Source organism: Pocillopora damicornis, chromosome 9 (genome assembly GCF_964200805.1).
Source record: "Pocillopora damicornis chromosome 9, jaPocDami1.2, whole genome shotgun sequence".
Classification (NCBI taxonomy): domain Eukaryota; kingdom Metazoa; phylum Cnidaria; class Anthozoa; order Scleractinia; family Pocilloporidae; genus Pocillopora; species Pocillopora damicornis.
This window is the reverse complement of record NC_142678.1, coordinates 8,685,859-8,704,808: the sequence shown is the minus strand read 5'-3', so window position 1 is coordinate 8,704,808 and position 18,950 is coordinate 8,685,859. Positions and strand designations below refer to the sequence as shown.

Here is an 18,950-nt window from a genome sequence, read left to right as displayed (position 1 = left end):
CTAGTCGTTATCAAGCACAAACGTCCTTTCTCAATATGCTAATTATAGCATTCTCCTCCACTTCAGTGAAAGAGCACAAGAGCCTTTTGAAAACTATACTGGATGTTGACATGAAAATAACAATCTAGCAACTAAGTAAACTTGGTATATATAACTGCTCTTCTACCCTGCAGTATGGAAAAGGAAACAGATCTGCAATTATTCATTCTGACCACTGAAACGATGACTGAGTCTCGTTTTATAACGCCGCAAACTCAAACTCGGATAACTCGAGCGTATTTCATGCATTTCAGTCATCTCTATCTGTAAAATATGTCCTTTGTTACCCTCCCTCCCCCCTCCCCCCCCCCATACACTTCAGGGTACACAAAACTGATCATGGTCACATCTACAAGTCGGTATCAACCCTGTGCCGGTTTTCCATTTTGCAGGAAACCGTTAGAGGTGAATGAGAACGTTTTCCACTTGATTGGGAATCGTTACACCAAATATAATTTAACATTTCGCAAATGGGGGATTCTGGTGATAGTAACCAAGGACGCCATACGTAACACAAACCGAACCCTTATTTTTTAGGATAATTTACAACCAGTGCCAATGGCAGAGGAAATTCAGTGGGCCAAAGGGCGGAAAAGCCAATAATGGGTCGTATAAAAATTGAAAATTGAGTTTAGTTTTGTGCTAATCAAAGGAAAAAAGTGATTTCATATTAAACTTTCACAGTCAATTTAAAATTACCTCCTCGAGGAACCACCCACACCCTAATAAGCCCCCTCCCCCAATAGGCACCACCCCCATAATATCAAACAAGCGTCCCCCTCCTTTTTTCTCACTTTTTCAAACAGTTTGGATACGAGGAAAACCTATTTTTTTATTTCCACTTTATATATAACTTTATAAGCTTCAGCTAGAATAGTTTCTTAGTAAGGGCCCCCCCTTCCCCCTTTAAATTTTAAATAAGAGCCCGGGTGCTTATTCGAGGAAATGGGATGATTGAAATGTACAAGAATATTAAAAACTCACAGACAACTTTTTTTGTGCACGTTAAAAACAGCTGCTATGTGCTCTTCATCGGAGAAATGTAATATTCACCCAACCATGATCAGCGCTATTATAACAACATTCATTTTGTTGATTTGTTCCATTGTTAAAAGATCCTCCCCCTCCCCCACAGGAAATATCATCATTAGCGCCGCCACTTCCCCCAGTGTAACCACCACCACCGCCCGGTCCCTTGTTGGAAAAACGTAAACCACCGCCACCTCCGAACCCACTAACAAACCCTCCACCCTTTCCCCCCTGAAGATATCCTGAACCTCCTTTTCCCCCTCCTTTACTAGAATTCGTTGCATCATGTCCATTACTATGGAAGCCGCCGCCACCGCCACCTACAGTACAATCAAAAAGTGGTCAGTGATTCTCTTACAAATAGCACCCGCAAATTTAAATTCTTGCGATCAAACGGCGATCCGCAGTGTTCCGAAATGTACTTTAGTTCTTGATATTTGGAGTTTAATGAATGGAGATTCTTAGTACTAAAAAAGCTTATGAGGACAAGTCAGCGTAAAAATGCTGCAACTAACTCTTTATTTAATGCCTCTATTTAATCCAGATCCGCAACTGACGAATAAGAAGCCTTGTTAAGTTTTTCGATGTCATCTCTTGCGGTATATTCGCGGATCGATGTCGATAATTAAATAAATATGCAGGAAATTTGAAAAGAAAAGAGCAAAATTTAACAGAATCTTAAGTCTTGTAGGAGGCACTTCCAAAGGAACCATCAAAGAAAATCTTAATTAATAACTAAAATTAACATTGAGAATTTTGATAATTACGGTTTTTATACATCCTTCAAATCAGCGACTAACTCTATCATTAAGTTAGAGATAGTGAAGCATGACAGTAGAATGCAACGAATTTCTCAGTATTTATAAAAAGCAAATTCTCCACCAACCAGAATTCACACCATTAGTAAGTCCTCCTTGTCCTTCTCTTCCCCCTGATCCCAGTGGCGAGTTGTTCCCTGCATTTCCAATGGTGTCTAGCGACGCATCACATCCCGGATGTTGTTCTGACATATTTTTGATTCCCCCTCCACCTCCAGCTATGATTAAAGGCGTGTTGCTTCGTCTCACAACAAATGTACCTCCACCACCTCCAGCAGTTTTTAAGTTGGTCCTTCCTTCTGTTCCTTTTTGACCAACAAGTATATGAATGATCTCATCTTTGGTCAAAATAAAGTTTCCAATCATTCGTGCCCCTCTTCCACCGTTCTTGATGATACTGTCCTCACCGTACCCCCCTGAGGCTCCTATTGCTTCTATTCTGTATTCGCCAGTGTGTGGCACAGTCCATTGTTGAATACCGCTGGACAATGTAACTTGCCCGTCGTGATCCTGACCTGCGTAGTGACTTCCAATTTGGACTGGACCCGTACTTCCACTCTTACCAAGAGTTGTAAACACTGCTGTAAATCCTGTATAATAATTGCAAAATGAAAGGAAAGGTTATCGTAGTGCTAAGAAATTAATTGTCAAATTACTTTGGGTATTGCCAATGTTGCACACTACCGCTTACAAAAAAGTATTCCTGTAAATTCGGCAGATATGGTTATCTTCACAACGGTATCTTCGCACTGGCTCTGGTTATGATCATAGAATCTACTTTCACCCGCAAATATGTTGTCACTCTTGCTGGTAACTCCTCGGAAACTGGTAAATTCACCAAGCTGCATAGCTTTCAACGCCGCAAAATGCAAATTCGTTCACATCTTTAAGAAGGACATCGCTCGAGTGTGTACCTTACGCTTAAGACCTAAGCATCACTGATTCCCGTGATCTCCAGCGGGCAGAGCATGCAGGAGAAATCACCTCAAAGGCCAACAAAACCTTTCGTGAATCAGGCGAGTTTTCCGCGGTGTCAATGACGTTTAGATAAGGAAGCTGCTGTGCTGTCCTGTGGTCAGACCCAAACTTAAATAATACTCCTGCCTATGGTCTCTTTATTATACAGTCATCCAAACTTGAATCATACATGGAGCATTAATTGAGAAAATCCAGAGGTCTCTGACTAAGTTTATTCTTAATCACCGACTGAATAATGTCTCTTATGCTGATGGGCTCGTTCTGCTGGGCCTGCTGCCGGTAGAATACTGTACAGAAATTAGGGACATTACACTCTAGTACAAGTTTAAGTCTGGTGCTATGTCCACCAGAAAAATATGGAGAGGTAAGATAGAATGATATGTTACAAACAGTTACCTGTGCATTTGGTTCCATTTCCACGAAATCCATCTTTACACTTGCAGTTGTACGATCCCCGGGTATTGTTACACTCAGCATTCACATCACAGTTATATATATTTTATTTTATTTTTGTTGTATCGTTACCATGCCCCCACCAATAGCGTAACTCGATATTCCACACATAAACAGACACAACCCACAATTCCCTCATTCGCTCTGACGAAGGACTAACACTCGAAACTTCAAATTTCAAACTCGCAACAGTGGCCTATTTTACGTTATCAACTCACTTGATGATACCAAATTACCTTTGCAGTTAGTTCCATTTCCACGAAATCCATCTTTACACTTGCAGTTGTACGATCCCAGGGTATTATTACACTCAGCATTCACGTCACAGTTGTGTGTTCCGTCAGCACATTCGTCCAAGTCTAGAGAATTAAAAAGAAGCATATTTTATACGGAACCTGTTTTTGTGTTTTTATCTTGTGTTTTGTTGTGTTATTGTATTCTCGTTTGTTTACTTTAGTAGATTTTTGGGATGTTATAATCAGCTATTTTATTCTTGTTTTCTCGTTACCATGTTCCCGTCAATAGCATAACTCCATATTCCGCATATAAACAGACACGCAACCCACAATTCCTCCATTTCCTCTGATGAAGGACGAACGCTCGAAACATTAGATTTTAAACTCGTAACAATGGCCTATTTTACGCTATCAACTCACTTGATGATAACAAATTACCTTTGCAGTTAGTTCCATTTCCACACACATTGTGTGTATTTGACGTGCTCTGGCCGCAAGTGTTTTCGACTCCATGCTAACGTTCCCGTTGTCAGATAAGAAATGGCCACACATTCATTTTACTGACTACAAAAAAATTTATAGGATTCCTCACCTCTATCACAATCGTGACCTTCAAATCCAGATCCAAAATCACACAAACACTGATAATCTCTGTGCGTAAAGCCAGCTTGGCATGTTGCATTATTTCTGCAAGGATTACTGACGCAAGCATTCTTAAGAAGAAAAGCAATACGACCATTTAAATTTTTGTGTTTGTCTTCTGCTCGTGCATTCATGTTTGCGAGTTCTGAATGTTATGCATGTTTGTGAAATCTGCGCGTCTTCCATCATGTCCATGTATTCCGTGCAAGCTTTTTCTTGTTCCAAGCGTGGCACTGTTCAGAGCGAGAGCAAAATCAAAAAACAGCTCCAGAAGCGGTCATTCTTAAATAACAAAGTATGCCTCTCTTAATTCTTTATTTCAGCATTTCAAACGTTCAATTACCGTAACCTAAATTCTGGTGGGTGGAAGGAGAATTTAGAGGAGTGCAGAGGCTGAGGGATGCTTAGTCTTAGTCTTTTAAAAAAGCCTCAACGAGTATAAAGTGCTATACTCTTGGCTTAAAAACGTCATCCTCACCTCAGCTCCGCGGTAAATGTAACTTTCGTTTTTTACCAGTTCTCCATCGTGTTCAATGGTCGCGTTATTCAGATCACACTTGTGTGTTCCAGACGCCTGTCTTAGCTTATGGAAGTTATAACTGACACAGTTAGGTTCCAGATAGCATTGTAACCTGCAGAGATCCTCGTCGAATACTTCGATAGTTCGAACCGTGTGATTCTCCAACCTGTAGCCAGGTTTGGCAAAACTGGTAAACTTCAAATTGCGGAGGTTGCCTGGTGAACGATTATATTAAGAAAGTTGCTATTTGGCATTGAGCACCTCTATTGAGACTGGAATTGTAGAGCAGTGTTACTTCTGAATTATTGCTTTGGTTTAACACCAGAAGAGTGATTTAAATGAATAATCTGAACTATCATCTTCCTTTGGTCTGTTGTGATCAGCTATCGTGATCGATCGATTGTTGCCGAAATCCATAAACAACTTTTTTGATATATGGAGTAATTCGTGTTCGTCGCGTAATAATGGTCCTCTCGTTTGAGCATGTTTGGTTCTTTTAAAAAAGGTTATTATCGGAACGTGTCGTGAAGTTTTTTGTTTGGTCAATTCATGAGAAGCCTTTGTTTTTGTGTCGCGTGACTTCAGCTTTCGACCAATATGCGTATTATGAAAAGCGCAAGAAAACAAAATTAGTCGCTAGTAAATTAGTAAATCACAAGCCTCTCAACTTTATGAACTCCATGGTACGTCAAATAATTTTGACAAACTCGATATACACTATCTATGTCCTGGCTTTCTACTTCTAAAGATGTAACAAACGTTTTCTATGCATACTGTGTATTAACGAGCACGAACAGGCGAAACGCTGAAATTTACCTTCGAGTATGCACTCCCTAAGGGGATAATTGAGTATGACAGAAGAAATAAATCCTAAAATGTCAACTATCGTCTTTGTTAAACAAATGTTTTATTTGAATCCCCTGTTTTGCCTCAGACTAAATCAAAACTTCCTCTCTGGGGTGGATCATTAATAACTTATGCCATAGTTCTACCAACTCGCCGGAATACACAAATTCAGTCTTCGATTTAGGTTTTTTGAAATATGAACCAAAACTTATATCAACTTTGGAGCTGATTGTACAAAAAAGTCAGGTTTTTCCACAGATAATATGTTAAGTGCCAAGTTTGAAGCACTGCTCTAACAATGCGTTATGTTGCTTTGCTGTGACGAATTAAAAGGTTTCTTTACTAAGAATTAAAAACCTTTACTCCTGTATAAAGTTTTTAGTTGAACAAGCCGAGCCATTTCAGTTGAGTTCAAATGAGCCTCTCAATCTTACAGTATTCAACTCATCCATCAAAAATAAAAAAAGTCGAACACGTCTCTAGACTTCAATTCATTGAAGAGACAGTGACTGTTTTATTTCTAAAGTTAACTTTGCTTTAAGATACTCCAATAAGCGCCCCTTTTTGAATCAAGATGAAATAATTCATTACATTTGATATTAGTAGGAGAAGCGCGTGCGATTATTGCAAGGTTTAGCCGTTATCAACAAAAAAATTAACTTATCACCTTGGTAAACTTTGAAATATACTCAAACCATAACAAAGTCATAACTGTGGTAAAATCTTACCTCGTCCTTCCGGTATTAGGGAGGCCAAAACAATGAGAACGAAATAGTAGAGTACAGAGAGCATGTTCTCAGAAAATACCAGTTATAACTCTAGCGAACAAGTTTGATCTCCGTTGAAATACTCCACTCCTTTATTATTATTTATGAGGTTCTCGGTTGTTTTCGTACTTGAATTAGTTACCTTGGGATTAAGTTGGTTGATGAGACTCGATTATGCATAATGCACGTAACTTGCGAAACATTTATTATGAAACTGGACCTATGCCAATCGACAAAGCGAATAATTAAGAATATCTTTATGGAAGAGTTTTTTTTTGCATAATCACCCGCAACCATCTCAGCCAATATTACAATGTGCTTCGCTTATATCAAGTTTTGGAAGAAAAAAAAGTCACTTCTAATGAATGATTAACATTTTGTGAAAAATGTACGTCAATTATTTTAAGATCTTCTGACTGCTCCGTCCAATTAGAAATTGTGTTGGGAATCCTTGAACCATAAACTATAGGAGTGAAAGAAATCGGGTGAGTGTCTGAGAATCAATTGAGGACTTTGAAACATTAGAACAATTGATCAATGGCTCTAACCAAACTACACTGAGTTCGAAGAGCGCTCGTTTAAAACTAGTGCTCAGGCTCTTTTTCCTTGTCGTTATCCGTCATTTTTATGCGGATTATCGCTGTACTTTCTGTCCCTGGTGCCCGTGCAATGTGCGATCTGCTTCATGCGAAAAAAAAAAAATATTAAGTGCGAAAATTGAGTCGGTCCAAAGAGCAGAATTAAGGGATACTGGGTCTAACTGATCGTATGAAAATTCAAAATCTGCACTTAGTTTTACTCAAATCAACGGAAACAAAAAAGTGATGACACGATAAACCCTCATAGTCAACTGAAAACCATATTTTAACATGTAAGACTTGAGATACACAAGCTTTATATAAAATATTTATCAATACTAATTCCTTTCATGTCATTTAATGATTGATTATCAGTGGATGATAAGCCTAAAATATCTTGGCAGCTGTTTTTGACATTATTTCAACGTATAAGCGAAAGCAGTTTGTCTCTAGAATGCCCTTCACACTAGGAAAACTTTACGCGCACAAAAACGGGGTCTTTACTGCACAGCTTTCAAAGTTCCATTGCACCAAAACAGGAAAACACATGGGTGCATTAAGAGAGACACCGAGGGATCTGGGGTTCTGCTCACCAGGTTCCCCTAGGTTCCATTTTACGTTCCATTTTAGGATCCATTTCCATAAAAACCGTCTTTTCAAGTGCACTTGTGAGGCTAAACCCAAAATTTTGACCAAACGATGGGGGGATTCAGACCTACTACGAGGCCAGCGAATGGCTTTCAAACAAACTTCAACTATTTGAAGTTGGGTCCCCATTACATGTTTAACTCCGCAAGGACCTTCAGTCAAGGCTGGATTTGTGTGCTACAAAACTAGGAATAGGAGTATAAACGAGAAGTAAATTTGAACATTCTCTTATTTCCGGTACCGAGACACATGTACATTTCTTTGTTCTTTCACAAAATAAACCTGCTCTCAGTTTGTGTTGATTTATAACTTAAGTTTGACTAAGAGACAAGAAGAAAATACTGACAGCCAAATGTTTATTTATTGATTTTCAGCAAAATGCTATTTGAAAGCTCCACTATTGACCGAACGATTCAGGGAAAGTGATTACTCTTCTTTGGTCTTTTCTGTAACTCATAGAAATAATTTTTGGAACTTGAAATGGCTACACTGGTAAAGAACATCTTTAAGATATTTCTAGCTGTTATTAAGCTCGCAAATTCTTGCCAAATACATTGCGAATAAAGTGTTTTACTCCACTTCAAGTGAAAGAGCAGAAGAGCCTCCTAAAAGGTACATCTAGCACTTTCTTTCTGCAGGACATTGTCACCAAACCAACCGACTCGTTTTAGTTGTTTTCAAACTGTTCAATCAAATGATTATCCATAAACAGTTTGTAATCTCTTGGTTTTAATTGCAAGGATGAGTTTTCCTCTACCCTAACACAACCATCTAAGCGAATATTACAGTGTTTTTTGACTTCCCTTGAAATTGCTAGGCTCCCAAGAATGTAGTATTTTTTGTCAAAATTTCATTGAAATAGGGTAAATATTTTATTCTCATTTTTATGTGTATTTTCTACTGTGATTATAATTACTGGACTATAAACATACATAATGTGAAGTGACAGGAAGCTCAATTCTATGATGTCACGAATATATGAAATTCAGTGAGATTATTTTAAATTCTGGATAACAAAAAGTCGTGATGGCGATAAACGTCTTTTCGCGAATGTTCGTGAATTATCCAATATCTATGTTCGATGAAAACAAAGAAAACAATTTTATACCCTAAAAAATAACTTTCAGGTCTCTTTGTGGCACCTCACAAGAATAAAGGAGTCCTAATTACTTTTCCTTTGTTTAAAGTTGGAACGTTTTATAAATATCACCGTTGATAACCACATAATCCACGCATACCCGAAAAAAGAAATTAGAAAATACATATTGATAAGTGAAATTGAAGAACTTGAAGTTGGAAGTAGCCAAAAAAATGTTTTTCATGCGGAAAGCCATCAGGGTTAATTTGATAAAACAAAGTAAACGAAAAAACAAAAGATAATATTTCACCGTACAGCCACGCCAGGTGCTTTTACTGTCAGCTGATGCCACCTAGGATTGAAAAGAATGATTTTTTATAAGCCCCTTATTTGCAATTTTGAAACTTTTGAGGCAGGAAAATATCATGTACTCGTATGCAAATCTTTTAAGGCTGCTAAAGCAGGTACTTATGAAAACATGGGGGGTGGGGGCGGGGAGGTGGTAGTGCGTATAGAGGGTCTACAATAAATACTTATTATGAACACCAATTTCCACTGAAAGCTTTGATACATCAGGTAGTGGGCTCGGACTGCAGTCCTACTTTTTGACATTTCACATACATGAAAACATACATCTAAAATTTCCTAGATATAGATACTCAATATTGACTTTCTTTTTTTATTGTCTTTTCAACATATCTAGCCATGATTTTACATAAATCAATTCCTTACTCTCTGTGTTAAGACCTCAACTTTTCAGCCACGGTTATCCCATTTTAAAACTTTATGGTCATGAAAAATCTATCCAAATTAGGTCCAGAAGTTTCCATCTAGGAAAGCCTGTAATACTATCGTTGCAGGACCCGCAAAAAAAGGCTTATTTGGGCTACAGTGTAAAAGAGTAAGTTACTTTCTCAATCAGTGCTCGGATTTCCGTGTCAAAATTTCCAGGATCGACACTTAAATATTGCAGTGTGATGACGACATTTTGTATCATTCAAGTATTCTTTCTCTTATATAATTTGCTGAAAATTACACATGACCACCGCCAATATCACAGATTTCTCTGAAGTCGCAAAGGTTTTTTAAATGCATCTACACAGCTCCTACGATAAGGCAACTATCCTATTGCTGCCGTTCTCTATTTATTCCGAGCAAACGTTTATGTATTTTAATTAATAGCTTATGGTCCTTTCCGTTTTCATATACCTGGACCGCTCAGCAGATTCCCTTCAGCAAAAACTTATAGTCTTAGAAAAATGAGTATCGTTCATTGAAGTGATACCTGATAAACGACAGGCGACCACCATAGAATGGAGAGACTTGGAACCTAAACTTGAAATTATCGTAACTAAAACAAAAGAACTACAAGAACAGGTAAGACAGCAAAGTTATTACTTTCAGTAGAATCTGTTGTTTTGTCGGCGGGTAGGGGAAGCACGAATTTTGTTATCAATTTGGAAATAAAAAGCCGTATACGTGTTGAATTTCAAAAATTTGACGTTTCAAGCCCTCTTGCCCATAACTACAAGGATGAGGTTTCGTATAACCTTACTCAACCATCTCAGCGAATATTAGTGTTTTTTTACTTCTTCTGAAATTGCTTGACTCTCAAGAATGTAACTTTTTCATTACGGACCTACAAAAGACTTTGCCAAAATTTTTTTGAAATAAGGTAAATATTTTATTCTTATTGTTATGTGTATTTTTCGACTGTGATTATTACCACTAGACTATGAACATACATAATCTGAAGTGACAGGAAGCTTAATTCTATGATGTCACGAGTATATGTAATTGATATTATTTTAAATTCTGGATAACAGAAAGTTGTGATGGTGATAAACGTTTCTTCCATTAAAGGACCCGCAAAAATGCTCCTTTAGGAGCCAAAAATATCAATCAAGGGCGGATCTAGGGATTGGTCGGTGGGTCCCAACAACTCTCTTCTCTCACCATCGGACCTGTGGCATGGTGGAGTTTTTTTTTTTTTTTGCTACTTGTCTGACCCCTAAATTCTTGCAACTACAAGATTGCATGTGACCTGGTTATACCAATCAATATGAAATATCTAATATTTACTTTTCTTGATATGATTGTCAGTTTATTTGGGCTACAACGTGAAAGAGTTAGTTGCTTTCTGAATCAGTGTTCGGAATTCCGTGTCAAAATTTCCAGGATCCTAACCTAAATATTGCAATGTGAAATTTCAAGGATTCACAGTTAGATAATACAATGTGATGACGACATTTGGTAACATTCAAGTATTCTTGCTCTTATATAATTTGCTGAAAATAACACATGACCACTGTCAATATCACGGATTTTTCTGAGTCGTAAAGTCGTAAAGAGCAAACGTTTGTGTACTTTAATTAATAACTTATGGTCCTTTCTGTGTCGGCGGGCAGGGGAAGCACGAAGTTTGTTATCAATTTGGAAATAAAAAGCCGTACACGTGTTGAATTTCGACAATTTGAGGTTTCAAGCAATAGCCTGAATCGTCTGCCGGTGCAAAGGACTACAGGCTAGCGTGAAAATGGTTAACCCTTCGAAAGTCATGATTGGTTACTTAATTATTTGTTGTTTGAATCCTCGGCCTTGAACACTAAAGTAATTTGCTGCACAACGGCCATCATGAGCTAGTTATGACGCATAACGCCTTGGGAAAGTAAAAGGCCAGGTCTTATTTCAGATGACTGGAGTTAAAAGCCTTTAGTAAAGATGCGCGTCTCGAGTATAGCCATGTTCCACAAGTTTGCGTGAAGGTCCTGCGTTTCACCTGTTCTGAGATAGGTCTGACGTCTGCCTCACTCTGAAAGAGGAATGGAAGTGAAGGAAACAGAAGTCCTGGCGATATACCAACCCCTACCCGTGACAGTCTATTCTGTGGCCAATTGCCGACCCCATTTGAGTCACTTTTGGTGATACGGTAAAAAATGCTCCACCCCCACCCCCAGGTTTATAGTTTAAGCGTCAAACTTGTGGCAGCGTTATCTAAAGCAAGTAACAGAACATTTGACAAACATAGCAGAACCAACATTGAAATCGCCCCCCCCCCCCTCCCTTACCCTCTCGCTAGCTTTTTTGCCCACTTGAATATTACTAATTGGCTGAGTTATAGTCGCCCAGTCTCCTAGGTCCAGAGAATGGCTGCGAAGGAGACTGAAAGTAACTCATCTTCTCGCTAGTTGTTGTGACCTTTTGAAGATTGCCAATTTCAAAGGAATTTCGCTGGGACACTACAGAAGTCTCAATACTATAATCAGAGTTCTGACAAAACAACAACAAAACAACTATAAATACCGAGAAAAATCAGTTTATTGACTAAAATCAACTATGGTTATCAAAATTTACCATAGTGACTTAAATTAAGGTTATGAGCAAACACTATTCTATCAACACTAAAAACTGAGAGATCCTCTTTCTAACATGAAAATTTTCAAAACATTTAATTTCTAGTCGTTATCAAGCACAAACGTCTTTTCTCAATATGCTAATTAGAGCATTCTCCTCCACTTCAGTGAAAGAGCACAAGTGCCTTTTGAAAACTATACTGGATGTTGACATGAAAATAACAATCTAGCAACTAAGTAAACTTGGTATATATATAACTGCTCTTCTACCCTGCATTATGGAAAAGGAAACAGATCTGGAATTATTCATCCTGACCACTTAAACGATGACTGAGTCTCGTTTTACAACGCCGCAAACTCAAACTCGGTTAACATCTGTTAGTAACATATGTTAATATCTGTAAAATATGTCCTTTGTTACCCTCTCCCCCCCCCCCCCCCCTTTGTACTTCAGGGAACACAACACTGATCATGGTCACATCTACAAGTCAGTATCAACCCTGTGCCGGTTTTCCATTTTGCAGGAAACCGTTAGAGGTGAAGGAGAACGTTTTCCACTTGATTGGAAATCGTAACACTAAATTTAACATTTAACATGGGGATTCTGGTGATAGTAACCAAGGACGCCATATATAACACAAACCGAACCCTTATTTTTTAGGATAATTTACAACCAGCGTCAATGGCAGAGGAAATTCAGTCGGCCCAAAGGGCGGAAAAGCCAATAATGGGCCTAACTGGTCGTATAAAAATTGAAAATTGAGTTTAGTTTTGTGCTAATCAAAGGAAAAAAGTGATTTCATATTAAACTTTCACAGTCAATTGAAAATTACTTTTAGATATATGTAACACCGTATTTCCTAGAGGAACCACCCACACCCTAATAAGCCCCCTCCCTCAATAGGCACCACCCCCATAATATCAAACAAGCGTCCCCCTCCTTTTTTCTCGCTTTTTCAAAAAGTTTGGATACGAGGAAAACCTATATTTTTTATTTCCACTTTATATATAACTTTATGAGCTTCAGCTAGAATAGTTTCTTAGTAAGCGCCCCCCCTTCCCCCTTTAAGCTTAAATTTTGAATAAGAGCTCGGGTGCTTATTCGAGGAAATAGGATGATTGAAATGCACAAGAATATTAAAAACTGACCGACAACTTTTTTTGTGCACGTTAACAACAGCTGCTATGTGCTCTTCATCGGAGAAATGTAATATTTACCCAACCATGACCAGCGCTATTATAGCAACATTCATTTTGTTGATTTGTTCCATTGTTAAAAGATCCTCCCCCTCCCCCACAGGAAATATCATCATTAACCCCGCCACTTCCCCCAGTGTAACCACCACCACCGCCCGGTCCCTTGTTGAAAAAATGTAAACCACCGCCACCTCCGAACCCGCCAACAAACCCTCCACCCTTTCCCCCCTGAAGATATCCTGAACCCCCTTCTCCCTCTACTTTACCAGAGTTCGTTGCATCATGTCCATTATTATGGAAGCCGCCGCCACCGCCACCTACAGTACAATCAAAAAGCGATCAGTGATTCTCTTACAAATAGCACCCACAATTTTAATTTCTTGCGATCAAACGGCGATTTGCAGTGTTCCGAAATGTACTTTAGTTCTTGATTTTTGGAGTTTAATAAGTGGAGATTCTTAGTAAGAAAAAAGCTTATGAGGACAAGTCAGCGTAAAAATGCTGCAACTAACTCTTTATTTAATGCCTCTGTTTAATCCAGATCCGCAACTGACGAATGAGAAGGCTTGTCGATGTCATCTCCTGCGGTATATTCGCGGATCGATGTCGATAATTATATAAATATGCAGGAAATTTGAAAAGAAAAGAGCAAAATTGAACAGAATCTTAAGTCTTGTAGGAGGCACTTCCAAAGGAATCATCAAAGAAAAGCTTAATTAATAACTAAAATTAACATTGAGAATTTTGATAATTACGGTTTTTATACATCCTTCAAATATGATCATCAGCGAGTAACTTTATCATTAAGTTAGAGATAGTGAAGCATGGCAGTAGAATGCAACGAGTTTCTCAGTATTTATAAAAAGCAAATTCTCCACCAACCAGAATTCACACCATTAGTAAGTCCTCCTTGTCCTTCTCTTCCCCCTGATCCCAGTGGCCAGTTGTTCCCTGCATTTGCAGTGGTGTTTTGGGACGCATCACATCCCGGATGTTGTTCTGACATATTTTTGATTCCCCCTCCACCTCCAGCTATGATTAAAGGCGTGTTTGTTCGTCTCACAACAAATGTACCTCCACCACCTCCAGCAGTTTTTAAGTTGGTCCATCCTTCTGTTCCTTTTTGACCAACAAGTATATGAATGATCTCATCTTTGGTCAAAATAAAGTTTCCAATCATTCGTGCCCCTCTTCCACCGTTCTTGATGATACTGTCCTCGCCGTACCCCCCTGAGGCTCCTATTGCTTCTATTCTGTATTCGCCAGTGTGTGGCACAGTCCATTGTTGAATACCGCTGGACAATGTAACTTGCCCGTCGTGATCCTGACCTGCGTAGCGACTTCCAATTTGGACTGGACCCGTAGTTCCACTCTTACCAAGAGTTGTAAACACTGCTGTAAATCCTGTATAATAATCGCAAAATGAAAGGGAAAGTTATCGTACTGCTAAGAAATTAATTGTCAAATAACTTTGGGTATTGCCAATGTTGCACACTACCGCTTACAAAAAAAAGTATTCCTGTAAATTCGACAGATATGGTTATCTTCATGACGGTATCTTCGCACTGGCTCTGGTAATTATCATAGAATCTACTTTCAACCGCAAATATGCTGTCACACTTGCTGGTAACTCCTCGGAAACTGGTAAATTCACCAAGCTGCATAGCTTTCAACGCTGCAAAATGCAAATTCGTTCACATCTTTAAGAAGGACATCGCTCGAGTGTGTACCTTACGCTAAAGACCTAAGCATCACTGATCCCCGTGACATCCAATGGGCAGAGCATACAGGAGAAATAACCTCAAAGGCCAACAAAACCTTTCATGAATCAGGCGAGTTTTCCGCGGTGTCAATGACGTTTAGATAAGGAAGCTGCTGTGCTGTCCTGTGGTCAGACCCAAATTTAAATAATACTCCTGCCTATGGTCTCTTTATTATACAGTCATACACAGAGCATTAATTGAGAAAATCCAAAGGTCTCTGACTAAGTTTATTCTTAATTACCCACTGAATAATGTCTCTTATGCTGATGGGCTCGTTCTGCTGGGCCTGCTGCCGGTAGAATACCCTACAGAAATTAGGGACATTACACTCTTGTACAAGTTTAAGTCTGGTGCTGTGTCCACCAGAAAAATATGGAGAGATAAGATAGAATGATATGTTATAAACAGTTACCTGTGCATTTGGTTCCATTTCCACGAAATCCGCCTTTACACTTGCAGTTGTACGATCCCCGGGTATTGTTACACTCAGCATTAACATCACAGTTATGTGTTCCGTCAGCACATTCGTCCAAGTCTTGAGAATTAAAAAAGGAGCATCTTTTATACGGAACCTGTTTCATGTTTTTATCTCGTGTTTTGTGGTGTTGTTGTTTCTCGCTTGTTTGCTTTAATTAATTTTTGAGATCTTACAGTCAACTATTTTATTTTTGTTGTATCATTACCAAGTTCCCACCTATATTGTAACTCCATATTCCGCATATAAACAGACACAACCCACAATTCCCCCATTTGCTCTGACGAAGGACTAACGCTCGAAACTTTAGATTTTAAACTCACAACAGTGGCCTATTTTACGTTATCAACTCACTTGATGAAACCAAATTACCTTTGCAGCTAGTTCCATTTCCACGAAATCCATCTTTACACGTGCAGTTGTACGATCCCCAGGTATTGTTACACTCAGCATTCGCATCACAGTTGTGTGTTCCCTCAGCACATTCGTCCAAGCCTAGAGAATTAAAAAAGAAGCATCTTTTGTACGGAACCTGTTTTTATTTTGTTATCTTGTGTTTTGTGGTTTTATTGTTTTCTCGTTTGTTTGCTTTAGTAGATTTTTGGGATGTTATAGTCAGCTACTTTATTCTAATTTTCTCGCTACCATGTTCCCGTCAATACCGTAGCTCCATTTTTTGGATATAAACAGACACACAACCCGCAATTCCCCCATTTGCTCTGACGAAGGACTAACGGTGGCCTATTTTACGTCATCAACTCACTTGATACAACTAAATAACCTTTGCCGTTGGTTCCATTTCCATGAAATCCATCTTCACAGGTGCACTTGTAAGATCTCAGAGTATTGTTATACTCCGCATTCTCATCACAGCCGTTTGTTTCACTAGAACACTCATCTATGTCTGAGACAACAAAATGAGCGCCACATTTATATAAGGGTTTGTGTGTATTTGACGTGCTCTGGCCGCAAGTGTTTTCGCCTCCATGCTAACGTTCCCGTTGTCAGATAAGAAATGGCCACACATTTATTTTACTGACTATAAAAAAATTTAGAGCATTCCTCACCTCTATCACAATCGTGGCCTTCAAATCCAGAACCAAAAGCACACAAACACTGATAATCTCTGTGTGTAAAGCCAGCTTGGCACGTTGCATTATTTCTGCAAGGATTACTGGCGCAAGCATTCTTAAGAAGAAAAAGAAAACGACCACTTCAATTTTTGTGCTTGTCTTCTGCGCGTGTATTCATGTTTGCGAGTTCTGAATGTTATGCATGTTTGTAAAATCTGCGCGTCTTCCCTGATGTCCATGTATTTCGCGTAAGCTTTTTTGTTATTTACGCAAATGTTTGTGTTGAGCACATTTGTTCCCGTTCCAAGCATGGCACTGTTCAGAGCGAGAGCAAAGTCTGCGTGTATCTTATAAATGTGAAAAAAACAGCTCCATAAGCGGTCATTCGTAAATAACAAAGTATGCCTCTCTTAATTCTTTATTTCAACATTTTAAACGTTCAATTATCGTAACCTATATTCTGGTGGGTGGAAGGAGAATTTAGAGGAGTGGCAGAGGCTGAGGGATGCTTAGTCTTAGTCTTTTAAAAAAGCCTCAACGAGTACAAAGTCTCGTACTCTTGGCTTAAAAACGTCATCCTCACCTCAGCTCCACGGTAAATGTAACTTTCGTTTTTTACCAGTTCTCCATCGTGTTTAATGGTCGCGTTATTCAGATCACACTTGTGTGTTCCAGACGCCTGTCTTAGCTTATGGAAGTTATAACTGACACAGTTAGGTTCCAGATAGCATTGTAACTTGCAGAGAACCTCGTCGAATACTTCAATAGTTCGAACCGTGTGATTCTCCAACCTGTAGCCAGGTTTAGGAAAACTGGTAAACTGCAAATTGCGGCAGTCGCCTGGTGAACAATTATATTAAGAAAGTTGCTATGTCACATTGAGCCCCTCTACTGAGACTGGAATTGTAGAGCAGTGTTACTGCTGACCTTTTGCTTTAATTTAGCACCAAGAGAGTGATTTATATTAATAATCTGACCTATCATGTTATCTTCCTTTGGTTGTGATCAGCCATCGTGATCGAAAGAGTTGCAGAAATCCACAAACACCTTTGTTGTTACATTGAGTGAATCGTGTTTATCACGTGATAATGGTCCTCTCCTCTGAGCATATTTGGTTCTTTAAATCAAAGTGCTCTGTGAGCAAACTCGTGAATTGACACATGATTTTTTGGATTATGTTTAATGTTATCTGGTTTAGAGAATTTTGTGGTTGATTGTCATATCTAGAGTACGAGCAGTAGTTCAGTGTTCGCTAATGTAACAAAGAAACAAAGTAACATTGGGATAAGAAGGCATTACAATTGAAATGCTCATGCTATTGCATTTGACAAGGGTGGATGATGTCATGTGTTTTAAACATATATCATTTCTGTTTCTGGTTCAAAAGAAAAGGTTGGAAGTAAATGTGGGTGAAAAGTGAAATTTACTGTCTATCATTGTAAATATCATGATTAGAAAATCAAGGCAATATTTTATTAATGAAAACATTAACGATTCCCTCTTTATCAAATGAAACAAACGGGAACGAGGTTTGAGTGATATAACTAAGCTTAGAGAGCCACCGTCATTTTGGATCTCCGCCTGGGTAGATTTTAGTCACGTGCTAGGCAAGGTATAATCAATAACAAGATAGAATTTCATTTCAGGCCTATTTATCAATTTCTTGTCTTGAAACTTTAAAGAAAATTGTTCTTTAAAAATTCACTGAAAATCGGTAGCTAAAATTGTTTGTTTAGGTGTTATTTGATTTGCGTGTTAACTTGAAATTTCGTTAGTCGCCGGCATCTTCTGTTGTTTCACACAGGAAAAACACACGATACGAGACGTAATGATCGATTTTGTCCTCAATCTCACGCCGTAACAGAAAAAGCTTTTGAACATCTGTAAACTCCGAGCGCTTCGCAGTAAGTGATATGAATCAATGAATCTTCGGATTGTTTTCAAGTTCAAGGATTGTAGATTACAATTTTATGAAAAAAGAAGGTTGTTCTGTTATTTCAGTGTGAATCCTTGCATGCCTGCCAGTCACTGGGGCCGCTTGTTGAAAAACGAAAAAACATTATTTTAAGAGTATCATTGGCTTCTTTGTCACCCCACCACTATTTTTAGCAACAAAGGTCGCCATTTCGTTTGTTTATTGCTCGACAAAAACTATCAAATGCACTCAAAAGCCTAAAATCGAAAAAGGTTTACAGGAATCGACCAATCGAGCGAGCGAGTGCCATTCCCCACATCGTATCTACAACTCGCTCTTGCGCATGCGAGCAATTCACGAGTTAAGAAAGGGTTATTATCGGAACGTGTCGTGAAGTTTTTATTGTGTCAATTCATGAGAAGCGGTTGTTGTTATGTCGCGTGACTTCAGCTTTCGACCAAACTGCGTATTAATTATGAAAAGTGCGAAAAGACAAAATTGGTCGTTCACTCAAAACTCATGAGCTTCTTAACTTTATCAAC

At 38.6% G+C, this 18,950-nt stretch overlaps 2 protein-coding genes across 2 annotated transcripts in view; both read right to left on the bottom strand.

Annotated features, from left to right (window-relative positions):
* Window positions 1-948: 948 nt before the first annotated feature.
* LOC149039976 (uncharacterized) lies at window positions 949-6,413 on the bottom strand. The gene is made up of 6 exons (XM_089182763.1): window positions 6,290-6,413; window positions 4,674-4,930; window positions 4,146-4,266; window positions 3,554-3,676; window positions 1,955-2,476; window positions 949-1,388 (listed from the first exon to the last, which is right to left on the bottom strand). The coding sequence occupies exons 1-6, from the start codon at window positions 6,351-6,353 to the stop codon at window positions 1,069-1,071; spliced, it is 1,407 nt and encodes a 468-aa protein (XP_089038889.1). The 5' UTR covers window positions 6,354-6,413; the 3' UTR covers window positions 949-1,068.
* Window positions 6,414-11,947: 5,534 nt separating this feature from the next.
* LOC149039975 (uncharacterized) overlaps window positions 11,948-18,950 on the bottom strand; it is an 8,058-nt gene continuing 1,055 nt past the window's right edge. Inside the window, exons 2-7 of the mRNA XM_089182760.1 lie at window positions 17,077-17,333; window positions 16,488-16,608; window positions 15,793-15,915; window positions 15,358-15,480; window positions 14,065-14,586; window positions 11,948-13,499 (exon numbers count right to left, since the gene is read on the bottom strand). Coding sequence (XP_089038886.1) covers window positions 13,180-13,499; window positions 14,065-14,586; window positions 15,358-15,480; window positions 15,793-15,915; window positions 16,488-16,608; window positions 17,077-17,333 — 1,466 coding nt within the window. The 3' untranslated portion in view covers window positions 11,948-13,179. The remainder of the gene's footprint in view (window positions 13,500-14,064; window positions 14,587-15,357; window positions 15,481-15,792; window positions 15,916-16,487; window positions 16,609-17,076; window positions 17,334-18,950) is intronic.

What these genes read in the sequence shown, in the direction of transcription:
- LOC149039976 (XM_089182763.1), bottom strand. Translation starts at nt 6,353, where the DNA reads ATGCTCTCTGTACTCTACTATTTCGTTCTCATTGTTTTGGCCTCCCTA. An exon ending in AGGTCACGATTGTGATAGAG is followed by an intron (nt 3,677 to 4,145) that starts GTGAGGAATCCT and finishes TTAATTCTCTAG; the next exon opens with ACTTGGACGAATGTGCTGAC. An exon ending in TACTAATGGTGTGAATTCTG is followed by an intron (nt 1,389 to 1,954) that starts GTTGGTGGAGAA and finishes ATTGTACTGTAG; the next exon opens with GTGGCGGTGGCGGCGGCTTC.